Source organism: Plectrocnemia conspersa, unplaced genomic scaffold (assembly GCF_051122295.1).
Source record: "Plectrocnemia conspersa isolate PC_06_02 unplaced genomic scaffold, ASM5112229v1 ptg000014l, whole genome shotgun sequence".
Taxonomy (NCBI): domain Eukaryota; kingdom Metazoa; phylum Arthropoda; class Insecta; order Trichoptera; family Polycentropodidae; genus Plectrocnemia; species Plectrocnemia conspersa.
The window spans coordinates 8,330,673-8,351,666 of record NW_028277178.1 but is presented as its reverse complement, the minus strand read 5'-3'; the positions used below and the strand labels follow the sequence as shown (position 1 = coordinate 8,351,666).

At 27.6% G+C, this 20,994-nt stretch overlaps 3 protein-coding genes and 1 long non-coding RNA gene across 7 annotated transcripts; 3 read left to right on the top strand and 1 right to left on the bottom strand.

Moving 5' to 3' along the window:
• The first annotated feature begins 1,036 nt into the window (after nt 1-1,036).
• On the top strand, nt 1,037-4,153 carry LOC148226103 (chitinase-like protein EN03). Its single transcript, XM_088204719.1, has 9 exons — nt 1,037-1,228; nt 1,566-1,822; nt 2,010-2,142; nt 2,206-2,373; nt 2,438-2,606; nt 2,663-2,793; nt 2,858-2,983; nt 3,280-3,379; nt 3,925-4,153. The coding sequence occupies exons 1-9, from the start codon at nt 1,111-1,113 to the stop codon at nt 4,034-4,036; spliced, it is 1,314 nt and encodes a 437-aa protein (XP_088060845.1). The 5' UTR covers nt 1,037-1,110; the 3' UTR covers nt 4,037-4,153.
• A 3,073-nt stretch (nt 4,154-7,226) lies between these two features.
• LOC148226102 (uncharacterized) lies at nt 7,227-10,971 on the bottom strand. Of its 3 annotated transcripts, XR_015812385.1 has the most exons (3): nt 8,673-10,971; nt 8,561-8,604; nt 7,227-8,479 (listed from the first exon to the last, which is right to left on the bottom strand). It is a non-coding gene; the product is annotated as an uncharacterized LOC148226102 (long non-coding RNA). The 3 variants fall into 3 exon arrangements; XR_015812383.1 differs by having other exon boundaries at nt 8,561-10,971; XR_015812384.1 differs by having other exon boundaries at nt 7,227-8,315; nt 8,561-10,971.
• A 729-nt stretch (nt 10,972-11,700) lies between these two features.
• Nucleotides 11,701-14,552, top strand: LOC148226101 (chitinase-like protein EN03). Its single transcript, XM_088204720.1, has 5 exons — nt 11,701-11,905; nt 11,988-12,155; nt 12,219-12,328; nt 12,404-12,497; nt 13,683-14,552. The coding sequence occupies exons 3-5, from the start codon at nt 12,241-12,243 to the stop codon at nt 13,747-13,749; spliced, it is 249 nt and encodes an 82-aa protein (XP_088060846.1). The 5' UTR covers nt 11,701-11,905; nt 11,988-12,155; nt 12,219-12,240; the 3' UTR covers nt 13,750-14,552.
• A 2,824-nt stretch (nt 14,553-17,376) lies between these two features.
• Nucleotides 17,377-20,498, top strand: LOC148226100 (chitinase-like protein EN03). Of its 2 annotated transcripts, XM_088204716.1 has the most exons (10): nt 17,377-17,554; nt 18,287-18,543; nt 18,701-18,833; nt 18,896-19,063; nt 19,124-19,292; nt 19,355-19,485; nt 19,543-19,662; nt 19,731-19,772; nt 19,997-20,096; nt 20,283-20,498. In XM_088204716.1, the coding sequence occupies exons 1-10, from the start codon at nt 17,431-17,433 to the stop codon at nt 20,392-20,394; spliced, it is 1,356 nt and encodes a 451-aa protein (XP_088060842.1). In that variant the 5' UTR covers nt 17,377-17,430; the 3' UTR covers nt 20,395-20,498. The 2 variants fall into 2 exon arrangements, with proteins under 2 accessions (XP_088060842.1, XP_088060843.1); XM_088204717.1 differs by lacking the exon at nt 19,731-19,772.
• The last annotated feature ends 496 nt before the right edge of the window (nt 20,499-20,994 follow it).

Sequence of the window (20,994 nt, the reverse complement as noted above, 5' to 3'; positions counted from 1 at the left end):
AATTAACAAGAATTTTAATCGAATGTATTTTAGTTGTTTTTCAAATGGTTGGGAAAAACCTAATTGCAAGCAAGCGCTATGTAATCAAAGCAATTTCTAGAAAGGTGCTTAATCAATGTGCTATCTAGTCTGTCAGTTATTTTTTTTGTTATCTAACTATGCAAATTAAATTTTTCGTAATAATTAATTTACATTATTTTTAGTTTAAAACATTTAGTGAGTTCGTACAATATAGAAAAAGCTGATGCTCGCATTTCTTCATTGCACTGATTCGTGTCAGATATATTTCTAGTGTGTTTATTTTAAAACGATTTAGTTATTTTCCTTAATGAAGTATGGTGACTAGTTTAGTAATAATAGTTAGTCAGCATATAAACATGTAGAATTGAATTTTTAAAAACCGAAACAGCGTTTATTTAAAATATTGCTTAAGTAAAACATTTATTATATCATTTTCACTGATGAACGAAAACGGAAAGACACCTAAAAATATCATCTCTTGATTAGTATGTAATTTCAGAACGTCATACGTTTAGGTTAACTCTGCGAAAGTCACACATATTAAGTGTCGCTGACCTTGACGCTAAATGCGAAGTATAAATTCAGTGCAGGGAACAAACTATGCCACGGTTTGTACATAAAGATGACTAAATACGACAATTATTTTTTATAATGATAATAATTTATTTTAATAAAATATGAAATATAATAAATTATTATATTCATACTATTTCTTAAATTTTAATGAATGTATTATAATAATAATTTTATTTTATTTTTATAATCTACAATATATAAAATTATTTGGAAAATGTTTTATAAAAATCATAAAAAAAATCCCTGATATTATAACACTAACAATTATTTTTGGAATTACCACAACAATATAGTATGTATTAACGGACATTTAACAGCCCATTACAACTTTAGTGATTCATCTAAGTTATAATAAAATAAAAGTTTATATTTATTTAACAGCGTTATCATGCAAAAGATGACTGATCGTGTATGCTGCACTTTATGATTGCTTTATCAACGAGACGTGATTCAAGACGAGCGTCAGTTGTTATCAAGCTGTCGTCTTCTACGGATTGAATCTTCTTCTTCGCAATGGAGAAGTTGATTTTCTTTTTGGCTGCAGTTTATGCGGTTCATGGTTTCCCTTCGGCCAATGTCAGTGGACATAAAGTATTTTGCTACTATGACAGCCAAAGCTACATAAGAGAAAGTAAATATTACTTTGAAATTTTACTGAAATTAATTAAAAATATCCTGAATTTACATAACTAATATTTATTATACAAAAATAATTTTTATATTTATGTCCCTAATATACTTTTTAATGTGTAAGAAAAAATGCTGCTTATTAGATCTTAAAAATTTGATACATTTTTTTTAATAATAATTGTTTATCTTAAGGAATTTTATCAAAATATAATATCAGCGAAAATATATATTTGACTTTCAAACATATCTCGTGACCTTTAGTATCAAAACACATAAAACATTAACCATACAGTAACAAATAATTTTTCAGAAATTAAAGAATGTATTTTTTTATTTAGCTCAAGCGAAGATGCTGCCATCTGACATGGAACCGGCCTTACCATTCTGCACCCATCTAGTTTATGGCTATGCTGGTCTAGACGCTATGTCAAATAAAATGATATCGCTGAATGAAAATCTTGATCTAGCGAAAGGGCACGAAAACTATAGAGTAGTTACTAGGCTAAAACTAAAATTTCCTCATCTAAAAGTTCTATTGTCCGTTGGAGGTGGTGCCGATGCTGAATTGGAAGATTCATACAAATACAACACTTTAGTAAGTATATTTAAAAATTAGATAGTTTGAAACATTCGCAAACAAATTTTAATTGATAAGAATAAGTAACAACTAAATTTTAGCATTATCATTATTATTAATAAATTAAAAAAAGTATGACTTTCATCTTAAAAAATTGCAAAAAAAATTAAATGATAACCCTTCTAATTAATCAAACTTATTTTAGTTGGAGACACAAGAATCTAGAGCTGCATTTATAGATTCTGTTAGTGTTATTCTTAAAAACTATCAATTCGACGGCTTGGACCTTGCATGGCAATTCCCAACCAACAAGCCAAAGAAGATCCGCGGAAAGTTAGGTTAGTGTGCATTGTCTTGTATACATCAACTTTATGATTATATTGTTTTTATTACACTTCAAGGTTCTTTTTGGCATGGATTTAAGAAAATTTTCGGAAGCACGCCAGTAGATGAGCACGCTGAAGAGCATAGATCGCAATTCAGCATTTTTGTGCAAGAAATGAAAAACGTCCTTCGTCGCGACAATATGATATTGACTGCATCAGTACTCCCCAATGTCAACAGCTCCAGTAAGTACTACACAAATTTTGTAATATAATAACCCGATTTTTCTGAAATATCTGTAATTTTCAGTCTATTTTGACACACACGCTTTAATGAATCACGTTGATTACGTCATACTTCACGGGTATGACTACATGACGCCAAAACGTAATCCTAAAGAAGCAGACTACACATCGCCTTTATCTGAGCTAATGAAAAGAAACCCAGAATCGAATATTAACTTCCTCACGAACTATTGGTAATATTTACATTTTTATATGAAATGAATGTTTTTGAAACTAATTTTAATTTCAGGCTTCAGAATGGATTCCCAGCTCATAAGTTAATTTTAGCCATTCCCACTTTTGGTCGAGCTTGGAAGTTAAACTCTGATAGCGTCATATCTGGAGTACCTCCAACACCTGCAGAAGGCGCCGCACCTGAAGGTACATAATCTAAAATTATAATAAAAATAAAATCATGATTTATAAAAAACAATATATATTATAGGACCTTACACCAAACACGAGGGACTCTTGAGTTATCCAGAAATTTGTACAAAGCTCAACAATCCTGCTAACCATAGAGGAATGCACACGTACTTGAGAAAAGTTTCAGATCCCAGCAAACGATATGGTGAGTAAATAGATAATTTATAATTACTATTATAAATATAAATTTAATAATAAAAACAAATAGTAAATATTTAACAAATAGTCATAATTAATAGTTAATTAAATTAATTGTACTCTAAAAGTATTTTTTTTATAAAAAGTTGTTTCATTAAATTTATATGTTTATTTTACTACTTAACATAAACTGTTGTTGTATTTAAATTTAAATTAATTAAGGTGTGTTTAGAGGTTTTAATGGTTATTTTTTGTTATATATTTAAGATTGTAGCTGAAAATATTTGTATTTTATCTTTATAGGAACATATGCCTTTCGTGTTCCTGATGATAATGGAGCTGATGGTATGTGGGTCAGTTATGAAGATCCTGATTCAGCAGCCAACAAAGTTGAACATATAAAGTGAGTTTTGAATTGTTTATTTATCTTAATATTTCTACTATTTAAAAAAATATTAGCAATTACAAAAAAACCTAAATCGATCGATAATTTCTATACTGCTGTGATTAAAGATGCCAATAACAATTATTGTAAATAATTATTTTTAATTGACGGTTCGGTAAAGTTTACAGAAACGATGTTTTTCTTTCAAATGAAAACATTAAAAGATAAAATAATTATAATCGAACTATTTTAAAGACTAAGGTTAACATTATATTAAACTAATTTATATTTTAGTGTGAAAAATTTTCATATTATTACAGATGTCTGTGTGTTTATTTGTTATTATTATTGAGATACGTAAATCATAACTAATTGCTATTAAATAAAAAAAATATGTAGTAGATACATGTATATATAATATATTAAGGGCTACTTAAATTAAATTGAAACATCATAAAACAAGCAAATTTGTTATTTAGAAACATAGCTAGTGTAAAAATACTATACTATAAAAGAGTTGTAAATGTTGTAAATACTTACTATAATATTTGTATATTTTTTAGGGGTAAGAAGCTAGCAGGTATAGCCATCGTAGATCTTTCTTTGGATGATTTTAGAGGATTATGCACGGGTGATAAATATCCAATTTTAATATCAGCTAAATATAGATTATAAGAACTAAATATATAATGTCAATAAATATGTAATTTAATAAATATTGTTCATGATTAAAGTCGTAGTAATTTGTATTTGATTTTTAGTTATTCAAAAATAAAAAAAATATTAATTTTATTCTTTCATTTTAAATGATTTATATATTCTTCTGTGTCGACACATTAATATTATCAAAACCAGATCTTATAGAGCGTGTAAGTTATTAAGTGTTCTATTTACATGTATTTGTAATTAAAAAATATAAAATATGAATGAGTAATTTAAAAAAAAAATTATGAGTAATTTTAATATTATATTTAATATGTATACGTTTTATTTTTTTATTACGAAATGACAAATGTTTGTTTAAATATAATAATGTTTTAATGCTGTCCTGACTTTGGAGTCTAAGGATTTAATTATGTTAGGACGAAGTTTAGTATTATTTAATTCGTTGTGCAACAAGTGTCGCTTTTGATGCGAAGAGAGAAGCGACGGCTCCTGCGATTTATGACGGCTTAAAGTTGAGTCGGTCTTCCCTTGGTTGAAGTCAAAGCTGGAGAGCTCTCGAAGTTGATGTCAGTAGAAATCAGTAGAACTCTCAAAGAAACCCTCAGAAAAGTTCTTAGACAAATCTTTCTTGGTTGCCCGCGTTTCCGTATTTATATCCAGTGATACGACCATTTTTCTCATTAAAGATATTCTCTATTAGCTGAAGTAGCTCATTATTAAAAGAAATTAATACCTATGTATTTTATGTACGACCTTGCTCGATTTTTAATTAATTATCCTGATATTCATTCGTGAGATTAGGAAAATCTATGTAAAAATATTATGTGATTATGGATATTTTAACCCTTTCTGATTTATGTCGGGTACTTCGTGACTTAATCTAGTAAAATGTTTTCTTCAGTTGCGTTACATTTTAACGAAGAAATATTCTTGGACAGAGCGTTGTATCACCATATGTTTATTATCAGCGGGGCATTTGAAGACTCCGTCTGTTTTTTTTGCAAGACGCTGAATTTTGCCCTGTTAGGCCTACGTTTAAAGCATCTTTTGAAGAAGGATTATCAATAAAACCCCTTGATACTGTTGTCTTCAGAGCTGCATCTAACGAGCTCATAAGTACGCCTCGTCGACCACAGGCCTAAGTTGGTGCGTCGCGGAGGGTCTGCGCCGCCGGATACCGGAAAATACTTCTTTAAAATTCTTATGGTTTAAGGTTAACCATTATTTTTAATAAAAAAAAGAAATATAAAATATAGTTAGGCTAAGATAAATTAAATATGACATATGTATATGTATGTATCATATATATTTATTATATACATACATATGTTTGAATAAAATTGTCAAAAATATTTTATATTTTTTTTAATCTATTTTCTATATTGCTCCAAATATATTTTTAGATATAACATTAAGAACTCGTTTTGTACTTCTTGTTAGTCAGTATGTTAACACGTAGCGTTGACCTTTTTATACAGAAAAAGCCTTGACACAAAAGCTTGATATAAACGATGGGATTATATAATTTTTTCAATCTCAAGATCATATTGTTTTTTCATTTTTTAGTTCATTTGTGAAAAAATCACACGATTAAGTAATTGCGGAATTTTCACTTATATCTAGTATATAAATTGAATTAAGGTACTATAATTAAATTATGACGCGATGTAATTATTAAGATGGGTATATACAACCATAGAGTAATTAATATTATAATAATACATAATATACAGGTATAAAATAATTTGATTATTTGTGAATTATTTATGTATGTACTATGTATATATAAAAAATAGATAGAAATTTTAAAAATAAGATACAAGGCTAGTTTACCAGGTTTTATAGTATCATATTTAGTTATCATGCAGTGTTTGTTTAAAATCGCTGTGCTAATTAATTATCCCATTAGTATTGATGTTTGTTCGGTGATGCTTTTTTATAGATAGATACTGCTTATAAAATCAATCGACGACTTGTTTTTGTTTATGGCAATCATGATAAAGAACGGAGTTAATGAAAAATTGTAAAATAAATAAACATTATTGCACACTGCGCGCGTTGGGTGCTAAACTAGAAAGCCGACGTGAGACTTTACAAGTTTTGTGATCAAAATAAGTGGATAATTGTTCCTTAAGGTACTAATTTACGATTCTATTCAATAAAAAATATTGTAATTAATTTAATTAAAAATAAAAATTATTTAAAAGCTATATCTAACCGCAATTTATTTTAACTTGTACTAATTAAATTAAATATTACATTTTTATCATATGAATTTATAAATTCTTAGTAATAAACTAGAATATAAGGATTTTATAAAGAGTTCATTTATATTACATTTATTTGTATTACATTAATCAGTCAATATATGTATCACGCTACAGGTAGCTGATCGTGTGTGCTGCACTTTATGATTGGTTTATCAAGAAGGCATGAATCATAAATAGCGCCAGTTGTTATTGAGCAATCGTGCTCTAAGGATAAAGACAATCAGGATCCTATCGATGGCGAAGCTATTTTTATTGTTGACTATTTTTGTTGTCAATAGCTTACATCTTTTTTTGGGCAATGTCAGTGAACCAGTTGTATTTTGTTATTATGACAGTCGAAGCTACTACAGAGAAAGTAAGTACTTACTTTAAATTTTTATAAATTAATTTAAAAGCACCTTGGACATGCTTAAATATAATTTAATATGCTTATACTTATTGCATGATTTATTAGTAATGTTGAGTACGATTTACAATTTTTAAGAATTAAATAAATAATTTAGAAATGCCTTGAAAACTAATATATTTACATACTAGTTTGTAATAGCATAAAAAATAAGTTTAACGTCAACGCTGTTTTATATAATATATAAATTAATATAATTATCCTTGTTTCTTCTAAGAAACTGTAATGAACCTGATATCAGTAAAACTATATTTTATCATCTATAAACATCGTTTATAATTATCGCCGTGACCCCTTGCATTGCAATGCGATAATTTGAACACAAGATTTGTTTTGACGGTTAAGTTATAATCTTATATATAATTGTTCTAATCCGCTTCCGCCGTCGCTTCCGGACGCGCATAACTTTAAACGAAACATTCTCCGTTCAATTATCTACTCTGTAAATCGTATCGCTTTGTATTAACGGTGTGTAACAATACACGTAAACAAAGGAAATATATTTAATTATAATAATAAATAATATTAAAAATTAAAATTGAATTTGTTCCGATTGATTTTCGAGCCGCCGGTAATGCGTTCTGTTGTTTCGACCAATCAAAAATAAGCATTCAAATATTCAAATAGCGTCGACCAATGAAAAATAAGCATTTAAATTCAAATAGACAGTACCGTGACAACACTTTTAAATAATTATTATTTAATAATAAAATTTTGCTACGCGACAATAATTTTCATTAATTCGTCATTTGACTGAATAAAAATTAAATATATACATAATGCGTTGAGGATTAGAAGAATACATTGATTAAACTAGATAAACAATCATAAAATAATCTTCGTAATGAAATTTTCAAATTTTGAATTCCCGGCGACGGGCTCCGAGGCCTAAAAGTGAGTTTTTGCTTTTATAAATAATCGGATTGCAAATTAACTAGGTGTGTTATAACTATGAAAATTAAATATATACATAATGTATTGAGGATAAGAAGAATACATTGATTAAATTAGATAAACGATCATAAAACAATCTTTGTAATGAAATCTTCAAATTTTGAAATCCCGTCGCCGGGCTCCGAGGCCGAAAAGTGAGTTTTACTTTTATATTACATTAACATTATCATTGCTTGCTGATTTAATACACATATACGTTAGATTTTAAGAATTTTAAATTAACCAGTTATGTTTTAAACATGAACGTGTAATATATCCTTAGTATGTGAGGATTGAAAGTTAATGTCGATCAAATCAGCGCTGTCGGACAGCTTATAAATGTGTAGTTTCTTGGATGTTATCTAATAAACGTCATTTTACAATGATTATAAATATGTGATTGCATACCTGGAATAATCGATAGCCAAAATATCTAAGAGTGGGTTATTTTTAATTCCGATGTGGCAAAATAGGTACAATTTTTGTTCTGTGCCATCATTCCTCTTTCTGAATAGCCAAATTTAAGATATTCAGTTACATCAAACTTATGTAGTATGTTCTTTATAAAAAGATAATACTTGCTGACAGTGACTTCAACACGAGAAGATTAACTCTTTGTTTATATATACCAATTCTACGTTGTAGCCATATAGGTCATCAAATTGTTCCATCATTGCTTCTGAAAAATAATTAAAAAACAATAAGACTCCTATCACGAGTAAACATTGAACACATTATTACTACTAATATAATCCATAAATTAAATTTAAACGACAACCAAAGAACACAATTGATGGATGTACTGTAGAGGATTAAACACGTAGATTGGCATCTTTTCATCTTCTACAAAATTGTCACAATATGTCATATATTTTTTATTATTACTAGCATTGCAATATGTTTAATTAACTTCGGTATGTATACCTTTAATTGCCAAATCACCGCTGTTTGTCTTTTAATATTAGATCCTGGAAAGTCAATAGTAATTTTGTTAGAATAACCGTGTTATATTATTCATTTATAACTAAACACTTACTGGCACACCCGCAATTTATAGTTTTGTCTATAATTTCAAATGCTGCATCACTTGAATCATCTTCAATTGTCACTTTGTAACAAAAATCCCGCGATTATAACATATTTCTTGCCAGATCTGACAGAAGAACTGTCAAAGCAAATTTGGGAAGTCCCGCGCTTGAGAACGAACTAAATTGATTTTAACGAGCGAAATTGATTTTAACGAGCGAAATTTATTTTAACGATTTAAATTGTATAAAATTTATTAAAATATGTATAAAAATCATCAAATACAAAAAAAAATGTTTTTTAAAATATTTTTTTAGTTTATAGATTTAAAATATAATATAAATAATGTGGATATGTATTAGCTTCTCTATACAGAAAAAATATGTACCTAAATTTTGGCGAACGTTGGCAATTTAAAGTTTTAGTTTTTAGAGAATTTTTAAAACTTTGCTTTAAAAAGTCAAAAAGGGGCAAAGTTTCAAAAAAAGTACTATTCATTACTAACCAACTACTAAGCGCACAGTATTGCAAAAATCCATCTTACTGACGCCTTTGAAACTAAACTACACAAAAATGTATAACACTAATTTAAATATTTTTTAAATTAAAAGTTTCAGAATAAAATTTCAATATTTATTCAAAATATTTTTTTCAACATTAAAAATATTTTTTATTTTATTATGGATTTTAAATATTAATCATTTATTATAGATTTTAAATATCATTAGTTCATTATTAATTTTAAATATAGTGAAAACTTTTTACACTCATTAATTATTAAAATATATAATGCTGCGCAGAAAAACATTTACTTTAAAAAATATGTAAATCAAAATATTTTTTAATCAAAAAAGACAAAGGTTTCAAAATTATTAATATTTTCAAAACGCACTTTTGGTCTAAAGTAACAGATTAGGTGCTTGATATCTTTAGTTTATTGTTTCTTTCTCATTAGTAAATGTAATTAAAAACTGACTTTTATATTTACACATAAAACATAGAAATATTTTTTTTAAATTATAAAGTAACTTATGATGTCACCAAAAAACTTTTTTATTACGAAAATTTAAATTTATGATATAATTGTGTTATGCAGCGTTAAAACTGGCACTCAAACACATAAAATACCCTAAAACACAATCAATGACTTATAATCACTCACATTGCACTAACTTTATATGATCGATTGTGTTGTTGCGTTAGTAAGGTGTAACAAAATATTTTTTCATATCAGTAATATTTTTGAGCGGATGTGTAGCCGATGCTATTTATTATAATTATTTATTAAACTGTAAACCTACTTTTAAATGATACAAAATGTTACGTTTCAATAATATTTTTTATGTTGAAAACATTTTGATATTTTTTGTTTTATTAATATTTAGTAAAGTTACAAACCTATTTTAAAAAATAATACAACGAAATCTCTTTGTAACGAATACCGAAATAACAAAATTCCCAGTATAACGAATCTTTAATTTGTCCCCTAAAAACTTGCATACAAAATGTTTTCATTATAACGAAGACTAATCTCAGTATAACGAAATATTTTGATCCAAATTTAAGAATGACGTTGCAACTTTACACAATATTTCTCCACATTCAGTTCGTCCTTGACTTGGTGTGTGACAGATGTGTTCAAAAGCAATATTTACAGGTGTTTCGCTGACCCTCAAACTTTTTTTATAAAACATTTTTTTCACAAATTTTATTGTGTTTCATACATTTTCCTTAAACAAGGACAAAAAACGATCTGTCAACCTTATAAGAGGTTATTTTGATGCTGTAGTAATATAGTAATTTAAAATAAAATAAAAATATATGATCTTCCCTACATTCAATATAACGTATTTTCAGTACACCAAAATTTATTCATTGGTTTCGTGAGCTTCGCTGTATTGAAATTTCATAGTACAATTTTTAATTTATTATTATCTAGCCAAGTTTTAAACCTATTCATAAATGATATACAATATTTAGATTTATCATTAAATATCTAAGTTTTAATATAACGATAAAATCTAACGTTGTAAATCTAATAAATAATATAAAATGTTTTCTTCTGGAAATATTTAGTCAAGTTGTAAACCTATTTTCAAATGAATTGAAAATGTTAAGTAGTTTTTTATAGATTGAACTATTTTGTCTATCATTGAAAATCCTAAATAGTAATGTCCAATTTGAACCATTAAATTTAAAAAAATGTTTTAAAAAATCAGAACGAAGCAAAAATTATATTTAAAACCCAAAAAGTTGAGGGTCCGGTATTCGCACACTCGCTAGCTATCGGTACCTCACGATAGTGAGGTACCGACAGCTAGTATACAATAATTAGTCAGATGCTTGAAATAGGAAATGCATTTTTTTACATTTATTCCAATAACAAAAATAATTTGACAAACATACTAATTACATATAGTAATTAGTATGTTTGTTACTCCAACGACAAAAACGTCAAATATTAATGAATTTTATAAAAATGAAGCATTATTTGTTATTACTCCAGCTCAAGCAAAGATGCTGCCATCTGACCTGGAACCAGCCTTATCTTTCTGCGCCCATCTCTTATATGGGTATGCAGGTATAGATGATAAGACGAATAAAGTAATATCATTAAACAAAAATCTCGATCTGGATCAAGGAATTGAAAATAGAATTGTCACACAGCTCAAAATAAACTTTCCAACGTTAAATGTGCTATTGCCCGTCGGTGGTGGAGCTGATTTTGAAGAGGATGGTTTATCCAAATGCTCTTGTTAGTATATCAAGATGTTAATAATAACAAATCATAACTAACTAACTAATCTTCCATTACTTATTGACTAGCTTAGGACGTATATTACAATATAATAGTCTAAAATAGCAACTATCACCTGAACTTGAATATCTACTATTATCATTTCAGTTAGAAAAACCTAAGCCTAGGGCTGCTTTCATTAATTCAGACATTGAGATGCTTTTATACTATGGATTCGATGGTTTGGACCTTGCATGGCAATTTCCAGCTATCAAACCAAAGAAAATCAGGTCTAGTGAGTGATCATCATAATATATGTACACATTTAACAAAAGATTTATGATTAGAAAATTATGCAAGCTTCAATCTGGCCTTCTAAGAGAATCTACTTAGGTCAAAAAGAAGAGCACACTGATTTGACAAGTTTGTTCAAGAATTAAGGAACGAGCTTCGTCCATACAATATGATCTTGACTGCCTCAGTACTCCCCAATGTTAACAGCTCCAGTAAGTTACTACACTTATTTGTATATATATTTATTTAAGCTTTCGATATATCTTTAATTTCTAGTATATTTTGGCACTCAAGCAATTGCAAATGAAGTAAATTACGTAATTCTCCATGCCTATGACTACATGACAGCAAATCATAATCCTAAAGAAGCAGACTACACCTTTGTTTGAACCATCAGGAAGAAACCCAATGTTTAATATAAACTTTCTTACTAACTATTGGTAATTGGACCTGCACTTAAAGGTATCTCTAAAATGTTTTTGATATACGTTTAAAATTATATATATTTTTAATAATTTTTAAAAGAGATTACAGGACAAGCGGTATCATGAGTTATCCACAAATTTGCAGTCAACTCCCAGTCAACCAAAGAGGAATGCATTCTTATTTGAAGAAAGTTACAAGCAAACTATATGGTGAGTTTATTGAAATTTACTAAGTATACCTACATAAAAGAAATGATTAAAATTATTTAAATTTACATTTATAAGAACATCCCCATCTTCCTAAAAATAATGAAATTACTGGTATGTGGGGGAGTTATGAAAGTACCGAAACAGCAGTCAACAAAGTTGAATACATAAAGTAAGTATTTAAATCATAAATTTGTATGCTGTAAGTAAAGAATTGTATGCTGGCCTATTTTTTTTAGCATAAAAAAGAAATAAATAAGTATAACCTTGTAAACTATTGTTGATTGCTCTAACAACAATAACTTAAGATCAGCTCCATTGGCCATACAACTGATTGTCACGATCTTCTACCCATCCACCTTAGTTTTATTTGCCTGTTGATCTCACATTTACAGATTTTCTGTGCCAGTGGGTCCTCTTAATTTTTTATAATTAAATCACACAATTAAAAAAATTACACATTTAAAACATATTTAAGGATTATTGTAGTATAGTTATGTTAGATACCAATGCTAATTAAATTTAAATTACAAGAATATTGTTATTGTTTCGCTATTAAAATCATGTCAGGCCATAATAAATTAGGTTTCAAATCGATCATTGCGCTGGTAAGGAAATTTTAGCATCATCTCGCTAGGTCACATGTATGTTACATTTTTTTTATTTTATACATATAATATATTCTGATGTTAAATAGGTCATTCGTAAAGAATCTTTTATTTTGATTAAGTCCGATTTCACCCAATTTTAATTTATCATCACAATATTTATCTGCGAGATTAGGAAAGTCTAGAAAAACACAATCTGTGATGATTAAGTAATTACCACTAATTCCGGTTTCCCAGATACAATATAAATGGAAAAACACAAAAGTTTATATTGTATATTCGAACCTAGGTCTATCATGTTTTAATCACTGTCTATGTTCAGGTCAGTTTGTGCTTTGTGTGTAAAAATTATAATACGAATGAATTATTGTTTGTTTTATAAATTTTTATATTATATTTATATTTTTCAGAAATAAAGGACTAGCGTGTATCTTTCTCTGGATGACTTTAGAGGATTGTGCAATGAAGATAGATATCCAATTTTAAAATCAATTAAACAGAATCTGTGAATATAGGCATAATTTAAAAATAATTATGGTATTTATTATCTTCACTTTTTTTTCTAATTGATATTTTTGCATCGATTATAATAAATTAGACAGTAATGAAGTACGTGTGTGTAATCATTTTTTCTGTGGATTGATAATTTGCTAACTTAAATTTGAATTGTTTATTATAAGTTATTTATTTATTAGGCTAATTATTTGTATTTTATACAAAATAGTTTATTAATTTCGGATCTTTCGTAGATTTTGTTTGGTTATGCCTACAATATCTAAGCAGACTACAAATAATCTAAGCTTGAGAGATTGGTAAGAAACCTAAAATTGAATAAAAGTCAATAGTTGCATATTCAATTTTAATTTAAGTCTCAGAAACTGATTCTTAAACCAAATTTTGCTTTTAGCCATGTGTATTTTTGTGAGTTATTAATAGTAATAAACTTAATCTTACACAGAAAGTTAATTTATACTTGTATTATGGGATACTATCATATTAAATTCTTTTCGATACTATTTGAATAATAATATCAAATAATTGTACACAATTAATATCCCTAAATGAATTCTATATAAGCACTCAAGAAGGCGCTGTTGAGACTCGTTTTGTCAAAAACCTTTTTAGTTGATACTTAAGTTGACATAAAATGATTATCTTATGGTTAGGTAGAAGATAAGTTTCTAAAGTTGATACAAAGAAAATTTAAAATCATAAAACCTAATTTTGTTTTAGTTTATTTGATTATTTTATTTAGGCATATGCTGATTATATTTTTAAAATATCTTGTTCCTTGCTTTGTTGGAATATTATATTATTTGGGAGTGGTAGTTATGGGAGAATTAAACAAAAATATTGTTTTAATGAATTTTATCTAGCTTAGGCCTAGATATATTTTTGCTGATAATTTACAAACATAATATCACGCGATTAAAAAAAGTTTATTAATTTTTAATCTTTTGCGTCATTAATTGAGAGATCACTATAACAATTGAACAACGAAGAGAGAAATATACCATACTAAAAAAATATCATTCCCATTAGAGAAAGTTAAGACATCGCACATCACACAACGAAAAAAATAACTCCATGTCATAAAAAATCAGCGTTAACAAAGAAAATTCTACATGTACACATACAAAAAAAAAACTTGAATAAACACGAATAAATTATACATTATGTAACATGAATAAAATATTCATTAATCAATTAACTATATTATTTCTTTAATTATTTTATTGCAGTGATTCTTACAAATAGTTGTAAATGTTGCGTAGTAGGGTCAATATAATTTTTTTATTGTAATTCTTATTAAAATAAACTGATTGAGAAAATAGCGCGTATTTAGGATCAACAAAATATAACAAAAGATTAATTTTTTATAATAAATGTACACATTTTTTTGCCACAGTGTATCAAATAACATGATAGTTTACTCAATGTGAGGTCAACATCATCTAATAATGGATTGCGTGCCATCGACAATTTTTTTTCAATCAGTAAACGTTCGAGAATTTTTTCGTTTAATGCGTATATTTTAGCATATACTTTAAATTTATATAATGTATTGTCAACAATTACATAGTTAGTAAGTGACTAATTGTTTATCAAGTGTTGGAAACGTTCATATGTGTCATATCTAATGTAAATGCAAAATCACAAAGCCAGTTATAAACAATTCAAGAAAGTTGACATTATTTTTAATTTCTAAAAATCTAATTAAGTATATTTATAAATTACTTTGTAAATATTTCTTAATATTGCTTGCAGGTGTATAACGTTATGAAAGTTATTGTAAATTTTAATCTAGGTATTTTATGTATAAAAGAGTGATTTTTCATATATATCGAATTAAATTATAAGTTTTGGCAAAAGTATAGCATCTTGGATTACTCACAATATCTTCTTAATAATCCAATCTTGCCTGAACGATATATACTACTAAGATCAGATAAGTAGTGCTTTAAGGCAGCGCTTTTGAGTCAATACTGTATTTGTCTTACACGATAGATCTTCCTTAGAAAAACTCAAAAAGAATTGCTTCATTTGTCGATGATACCACAATAATTGCGTAATCAAATATTACTCTATCATAAAACCAGCATGGTTTTATGAAACTCTAATTTAGAGTGTGACCTTACTATCTTGAGATATTACTAAATAAATTTCTTAGGTAAATATCTTATGCTCCACGGTTTGTGTTTATCAATTATATATTACGTAATTGCAACTGTATCAGTATAAAGGAAGCAATAAAAAATAAGTAATAAATATTTAAACAGTTTAAAAACTCATCAAAATATACTGGCAAGTATACTTTGATAAGTTTTACTATAGGAATATAATTTAATAATATATAAATTAAGTGATTAAGAGAAGAGCGCATATTAAGATTGATCCAAAAATAACGAAAGCATATAATTTTATAATAAATGAGCACAATCCTTTGCCATAGTGTTATCTTTTTTAATCATGGGTTTAACGTGTCAAACTATAGTTCACTCGATACGTTTTTAAAATCAATTTAAAATGGATCGCGTGCTATCAATAACTTTCAATTGAGTGAAAATCTGACAACTGCTGATAAAATAAAATTATTTGCCAATACATTGATTATTTAAGTATACAATTTAAATTTATTTTCATATAAAGTCAACACTTATATAGTTGATAAGTGAATGACTCATAAGCATGTGTTAAAAAAACGTCCATATTTACATATGTGTCATATAGTGTGATGCAAAATCACAAAGATAGGTATAACTTGTTAATTTGGGAAGTCTCTCTTAAAGGGTCAACTAGCTTAAAAGAATAAAAAATTTAAACATTTGACCGACACAATAAAATTGTTTTAAAAGAGTTAATTGAGCCGGAAAATATAAGCGTCCAGTGTCTTATTAATTAGATAGTAGTTCTATGATTTTTTGTCGTATTTTGTAAAATTAAACTGCGTATTCCCTAATTATCTTAAAGCAAATCTTAACTTGTATAATACAATATAACAGCGTTCTTGGTTTGGCTTTTCATTGCCTTCATTGATAAAAATTTCTATGAATAAAAATTATTAACTGCTGTGAAAAATATTGTTATTAAATAACATGTAATACTTCTTGAAGTTGAAAGTAAATTAATTAACTAAAGCAAATTTTAATTAATTTCTTACTAGTATTTTTTTATGCCTTTTTTATTATAAGGAAATATCTGATTTATTATTTCTAAGAACAGTTAACAGATTTAGGGTAATTAAAATAAATTATAAGAAATAAAATCATTACTTAAATTTAGACAATATTTCAATGACAAAAATCATTTTTTGTCATCTAGATACATTTCTGTGAAAATTATACGCTTGATTTGTCGCAGACCTTGACTCTTAATGAAAAACGTAAATTCAGTACAGGGAACAAAATATGGCTTGAAAATATTAAGAAGTGCATATACATACGTACATTACAACAATATATTTCTTATTAAAATAATATTATTAAATTTATAGTAATTAAATATTAAATATCTATTAATGTATTTTAATTGCTACTTTTACTACTTTTAATTTACATTAGATTAATTCTAGTACATACATATATAATACATATGTCAATATATTTAAATATAAAAAATATGCAATTCCTTATTTTAAAACCAATGAATGTCAAATATAAAAGGATCTTTGGTGCGGTAAAATACAATAGGACTCAAACACAATTTATACATTAAAAAAATACTTAATAAATAGTATATTATGTATTTTTTTTATATAAGAATATTAATTATTTTAAAGTAAGTTTAATATGGATGTACAGTTATTTGATTATTAAGATGATATTTGTCATATATATTAAAATACATTATTTATTCAACAGCGCTTCTACGTGTCAGGTGACTGATCGTGTGTGTTGCACTTTACGATTGGTTATTAACGAGGCGTGAATCAAAATCAGCGTCAGTTGTCGTTTAGCTATCGTCTTCTACAGATAGAAGTTTGGTCAGCTCTTCGCAATGGCGAAGTTCTTTCTCATTTTGACTGCTCTTTGTGCGGTCAATAGTTTCTCTCTTGCTTCAGCCAATGTTAATGAACCGGTGGTATTTTGTTACTATGACAGTCGAAGCTACCTTAGAGATAGTAAGTACTACTTTGCAGGTTTTTACTAGCCATTTGGTATAGTCAATTGATATATACAAATGAGCATATGGTCGTCGGTAGTCGTTATATTATGTTTTCCGCGACGAAGTTCAAGGACTACGGTGAGATGATAAAAACATCAATTGATATTTGGCCTTGGATGATTGTTTCTTGTGGAAGTAAAAAATCCACTGGGAATTCTTTAGTGTATAGGTGCAGAATTTATGAAGCTGGTTGCTTCTAGTTTAGATTAAGGGGTCAGATCACTCTCGATACTGAATATTTTACTCATTTTATACATGATTTTTTAAAATGTTTTTGCGTTTATTTTAATAATTCTGGTGTTCATTACAGCTGGGTTATTTATTATCGTAACAATTTAATGCTTTAGCTGGTTTGACGATAAAGTGATATCGTGTCAATTTGACGTCGAATTTCGGCTACATTTTTTTTATTAATTATCTATTTTTTAACTTAAAAGCACATTTATTTTTATCACGCTGTTCCGTAGAATTTGCTAAGTTTTAAAAGGAAGAAACATGTTGTCTGTGTATATAAAATGGTTGCAATGTGGTAGCAGATGAGTTGCCAGAACGTTGTCAAATACGACTAGTCACAGAAGTGGACTAATGGATGACTTTAAGACATCCTTTCTGATTACAACCTGACGGCCACCAGCAGTTATTTATTTTTAATAGATAATTTAAAATTAGTATGTTGTTATCATTTTAGCTCAAGCCAAAATGCTGCCGTCAGATTTGGAGCCAGCCCTATCCCTTTGCACACATCTCGTATATGGCTATGCTGGTCTAGACGCTATGACGAATAAAATTATATCGCTGAACGAAAATATAGATTTGAAGAAAGGGCACGAAAACTTTAGAGTTGTCTCTCAGCTCAAAAAAAAGTACCCTACTTTAAAGGTCCTTATATCCGTTGGAGGCGGTGCTGATACTGAATTAGAAGATTCATACAAATACAATACTGTGGTAAGAATAAGAATATCCTAAAAAAATATTTTATATACAGGTAGGAATTATTTACTTAAAAAATAAAAAATGACATTTTACGATATAACATTATAGTTAAAAAATAGCAACAAAGAAACTTAAATTATATGATTTTTGATCGTCAACGTTATTTCAGCTTGAGACATCAGAATCTAGAGCTGTTTTCATTGATTCTGCCAGCAATCTTGTTAAGAACTTTGGATTTGATGGCTTGGATCTCGCATGGCAATTCCCAACTATTAAACCAACCAAGAACCGCGGAACGATTAGTGAGTATTAAACGTATTAGTCATTACAAACTATATGTTTATGATTTATTTTATTTTTTAAGGCTCTATATGGCATGGTTTCAAGAAACTTTTTAAGAGCAGACCAGTAGATGAGCACACTGAAGAACATAAAGAGCAATTCAGCAAGTTCGTCCATGAAATGAAGAATGCTCTTCGTCACGATAATATGCTATTAACCGCCTCAGTACTCCCCAACGTTAATAGTTCACGTAAGTTTTATTAACATATTTTTATAAATGCAAAATATAATTACTCATTATTTTCTTCAGTCTATTTTGATACAAATGCTATAATGAACCACATTGACTATGTGATTCTTCATGGCTATGACTACATGACACCGAAACGTAATCCCAAAGAAGCAGATTACACGTCGCCTTTGTATGAACTATTGAATAGAAACACAGAATTGAACATAAACTTCCTCACTAACAATTGGTATTATTATTAAAATCATATATAATTATAAAACATATTTTTATAATCAATTTTAATATCAGGACCAAGAATGGATTCCCAACCAAAAAGTTGATTTTAGCTATACCGACTTTTGGTCGCGCTTGGAAGTTGGATTCTGAGAGTGCTATTTCTGGAGTACCTCCACTCCATACAGACGGACCTGCGCCTGAAGGTAATTTAGCTAAAATGATTGATGTTATAAGCTATTATTTATTTATATATTTTTTAGGAGCTTACACTAAACACGAAGGTCTATTGAGTTATCCAGAAATTTGCACAAAACTTAACAATCCAGTCAGCCAAAAAGATGCGAAGTTAAGAAAAGTTACAGATCCTACCAACAAATATGGTGAATCAATAAATATATAATCATTGCTATTAATAATTAAATATGAAAGTACTGAATAAACATTTCAGACGATCTATTGCAACATGACGAAACGTTAACGAAAAGATTTGGTACGCTAAAAGTACTTATATATAAGAAAACTGTAGCATGTATACATAATAATATTTTTTTTTAATTTTTCTATGCATGCACAATTTTTTACTTAGTATCACTTGTAATTGTATTTTAATATATAAATAAGAGTTGTTTAACAGTGTTTGTTTGAATGCAATTTATTTGGTAAAACTATATTATTAAATATTAAAATTAATATTATTTAATTTTATGTTTATAGGAACATATGCCTTCCGTGCTCCTGATGAGAAGGGAGAGGGTGGTATATGGGTCAGTTATGAAGATGATGGCACAGCAGGCATCAAAGCTGGATATGCAAGGTCTGTAAAATACCAATTGACACATATTCGAACATCGTGTTTATTATCTATGAAAGTATCGTATACTTCGATAAATAATCAATAAATATGTTTAATAGTATTTGTGCTCTTAAATGATTTTTTAGTTAAATTGATGTGTACTGGGATAGTGTGATTTAACTATTATTATGTTTACATATGTTTCAGGGTTAAGGAACTAGCAGGAATAGCTATAGTGGATCTTTCTCTAGACGATTTTAGAGGATTGTGCAATGGAGATAAATATCCTATTTTAAAAGCAGCTATATATAGATTGTAAAAATATATATTATTTGTGACAAAATATTTTATTTAATAATCTATACAACGTAAGTCATAATATTTTTATTAGAATTATAATTATTTGACAATAAAACATACAATTTTATATTGTGTTTTCAATTCTAAAATATATATATGTTCATATGTGTCACTGTCTTTATCTTAGTCGCAATGATGGAAGAGAGTTATATATTTAGATTATATATTGTATTATTAAAAGCAAAAAAAACATTTATAGATTTTTTAATCCATTAAAAAACGACATTCATTGTGAGAATACCTAATACATTATACGATTTCACACACAAAACGACGACAAAATTGTGATTCTATTGATATTTTTATGTCGTATTATTTAATATAGAATGAACTTATAACTTTGTATTGAAATTTATGGTTTAACACTATTTTGCAATCAAAACTAAACACAAGTTGTGAAATACTTATGGTTCATAAAATGGTGAATATGTTTCTATAAAAATGCTTAATTTTAAATATTTGTAAGGCCAATTATTTTTTTGATATTTCTATACAATTTTTTACGTAAAATAAAACTAGTTTTCTGATTATTGTTATAAAGGATGTAAACACATACCGT

Bases quoted from the DNA above. Each gene is read 5' to 3' on its own strand.
- LOC148226100 (XM_088204716.1), top strand. From the start codon at position 17,431: ATGGCGAAGTTCTTTCTCATTTTGACTGCTCTTTGTGCGGTCAATAGT. The intron at 17,555-18,286 runs GTAAGTACTACT...TTATCATTTTAG, and splicing joins TCGAAGCTACCTTAGAGATA to CTCAAGCCAAAATGCTGCCG. The intron at 18,544-18,700 runs GTAAGAATAAGA...ACGTTATTTCAG, and splicing joins CATACAAATACAATACTGTG to CTTGAGACATCAGAATCTAG.
- LOC148226103 (XM_088204719.1), top strand. From the start codon at position 1,111: ATGGAGAAGTTGATTTTCTTTTTGGCTGCAGTTTATGCGGTTCATGGT. The intron at 2,374-2,437 runs GTAAGTACTACA...TGTAATTTTCAG, and splicing joins CCCCAATGTCAACAGCTCCA to TCTATTTTGACACACACGCT. The intron at 2,794-2,857 runs GTACATAATCTA...TATATATTATAG, and splicing joins AGAAGGCGCCGCACCTGAAG to GACCTTACACCAAACACGAG.
- LOC148226101 (XM_088204720.1), top strand. From the start codon at position 12,241: ATGAGTTATCCACAAATTTGCAGTCAACTCCCAGTCAACCAAAGAGGA. The intron at 12,329-12,403 runs GTGAGTTTATTG...TACATTTATAAG, and splicing joins AGTTACAAGCAAACTATATG to AACATCCCCATCTTCCTAAA. The intron at 12,498-13,682 runs GTAAGTATTTAA...GATCTTTCGTAG, and splicing joins AACAAAGTTGAATACATAAA to ATTTTGTTTGGTTATGCCTA.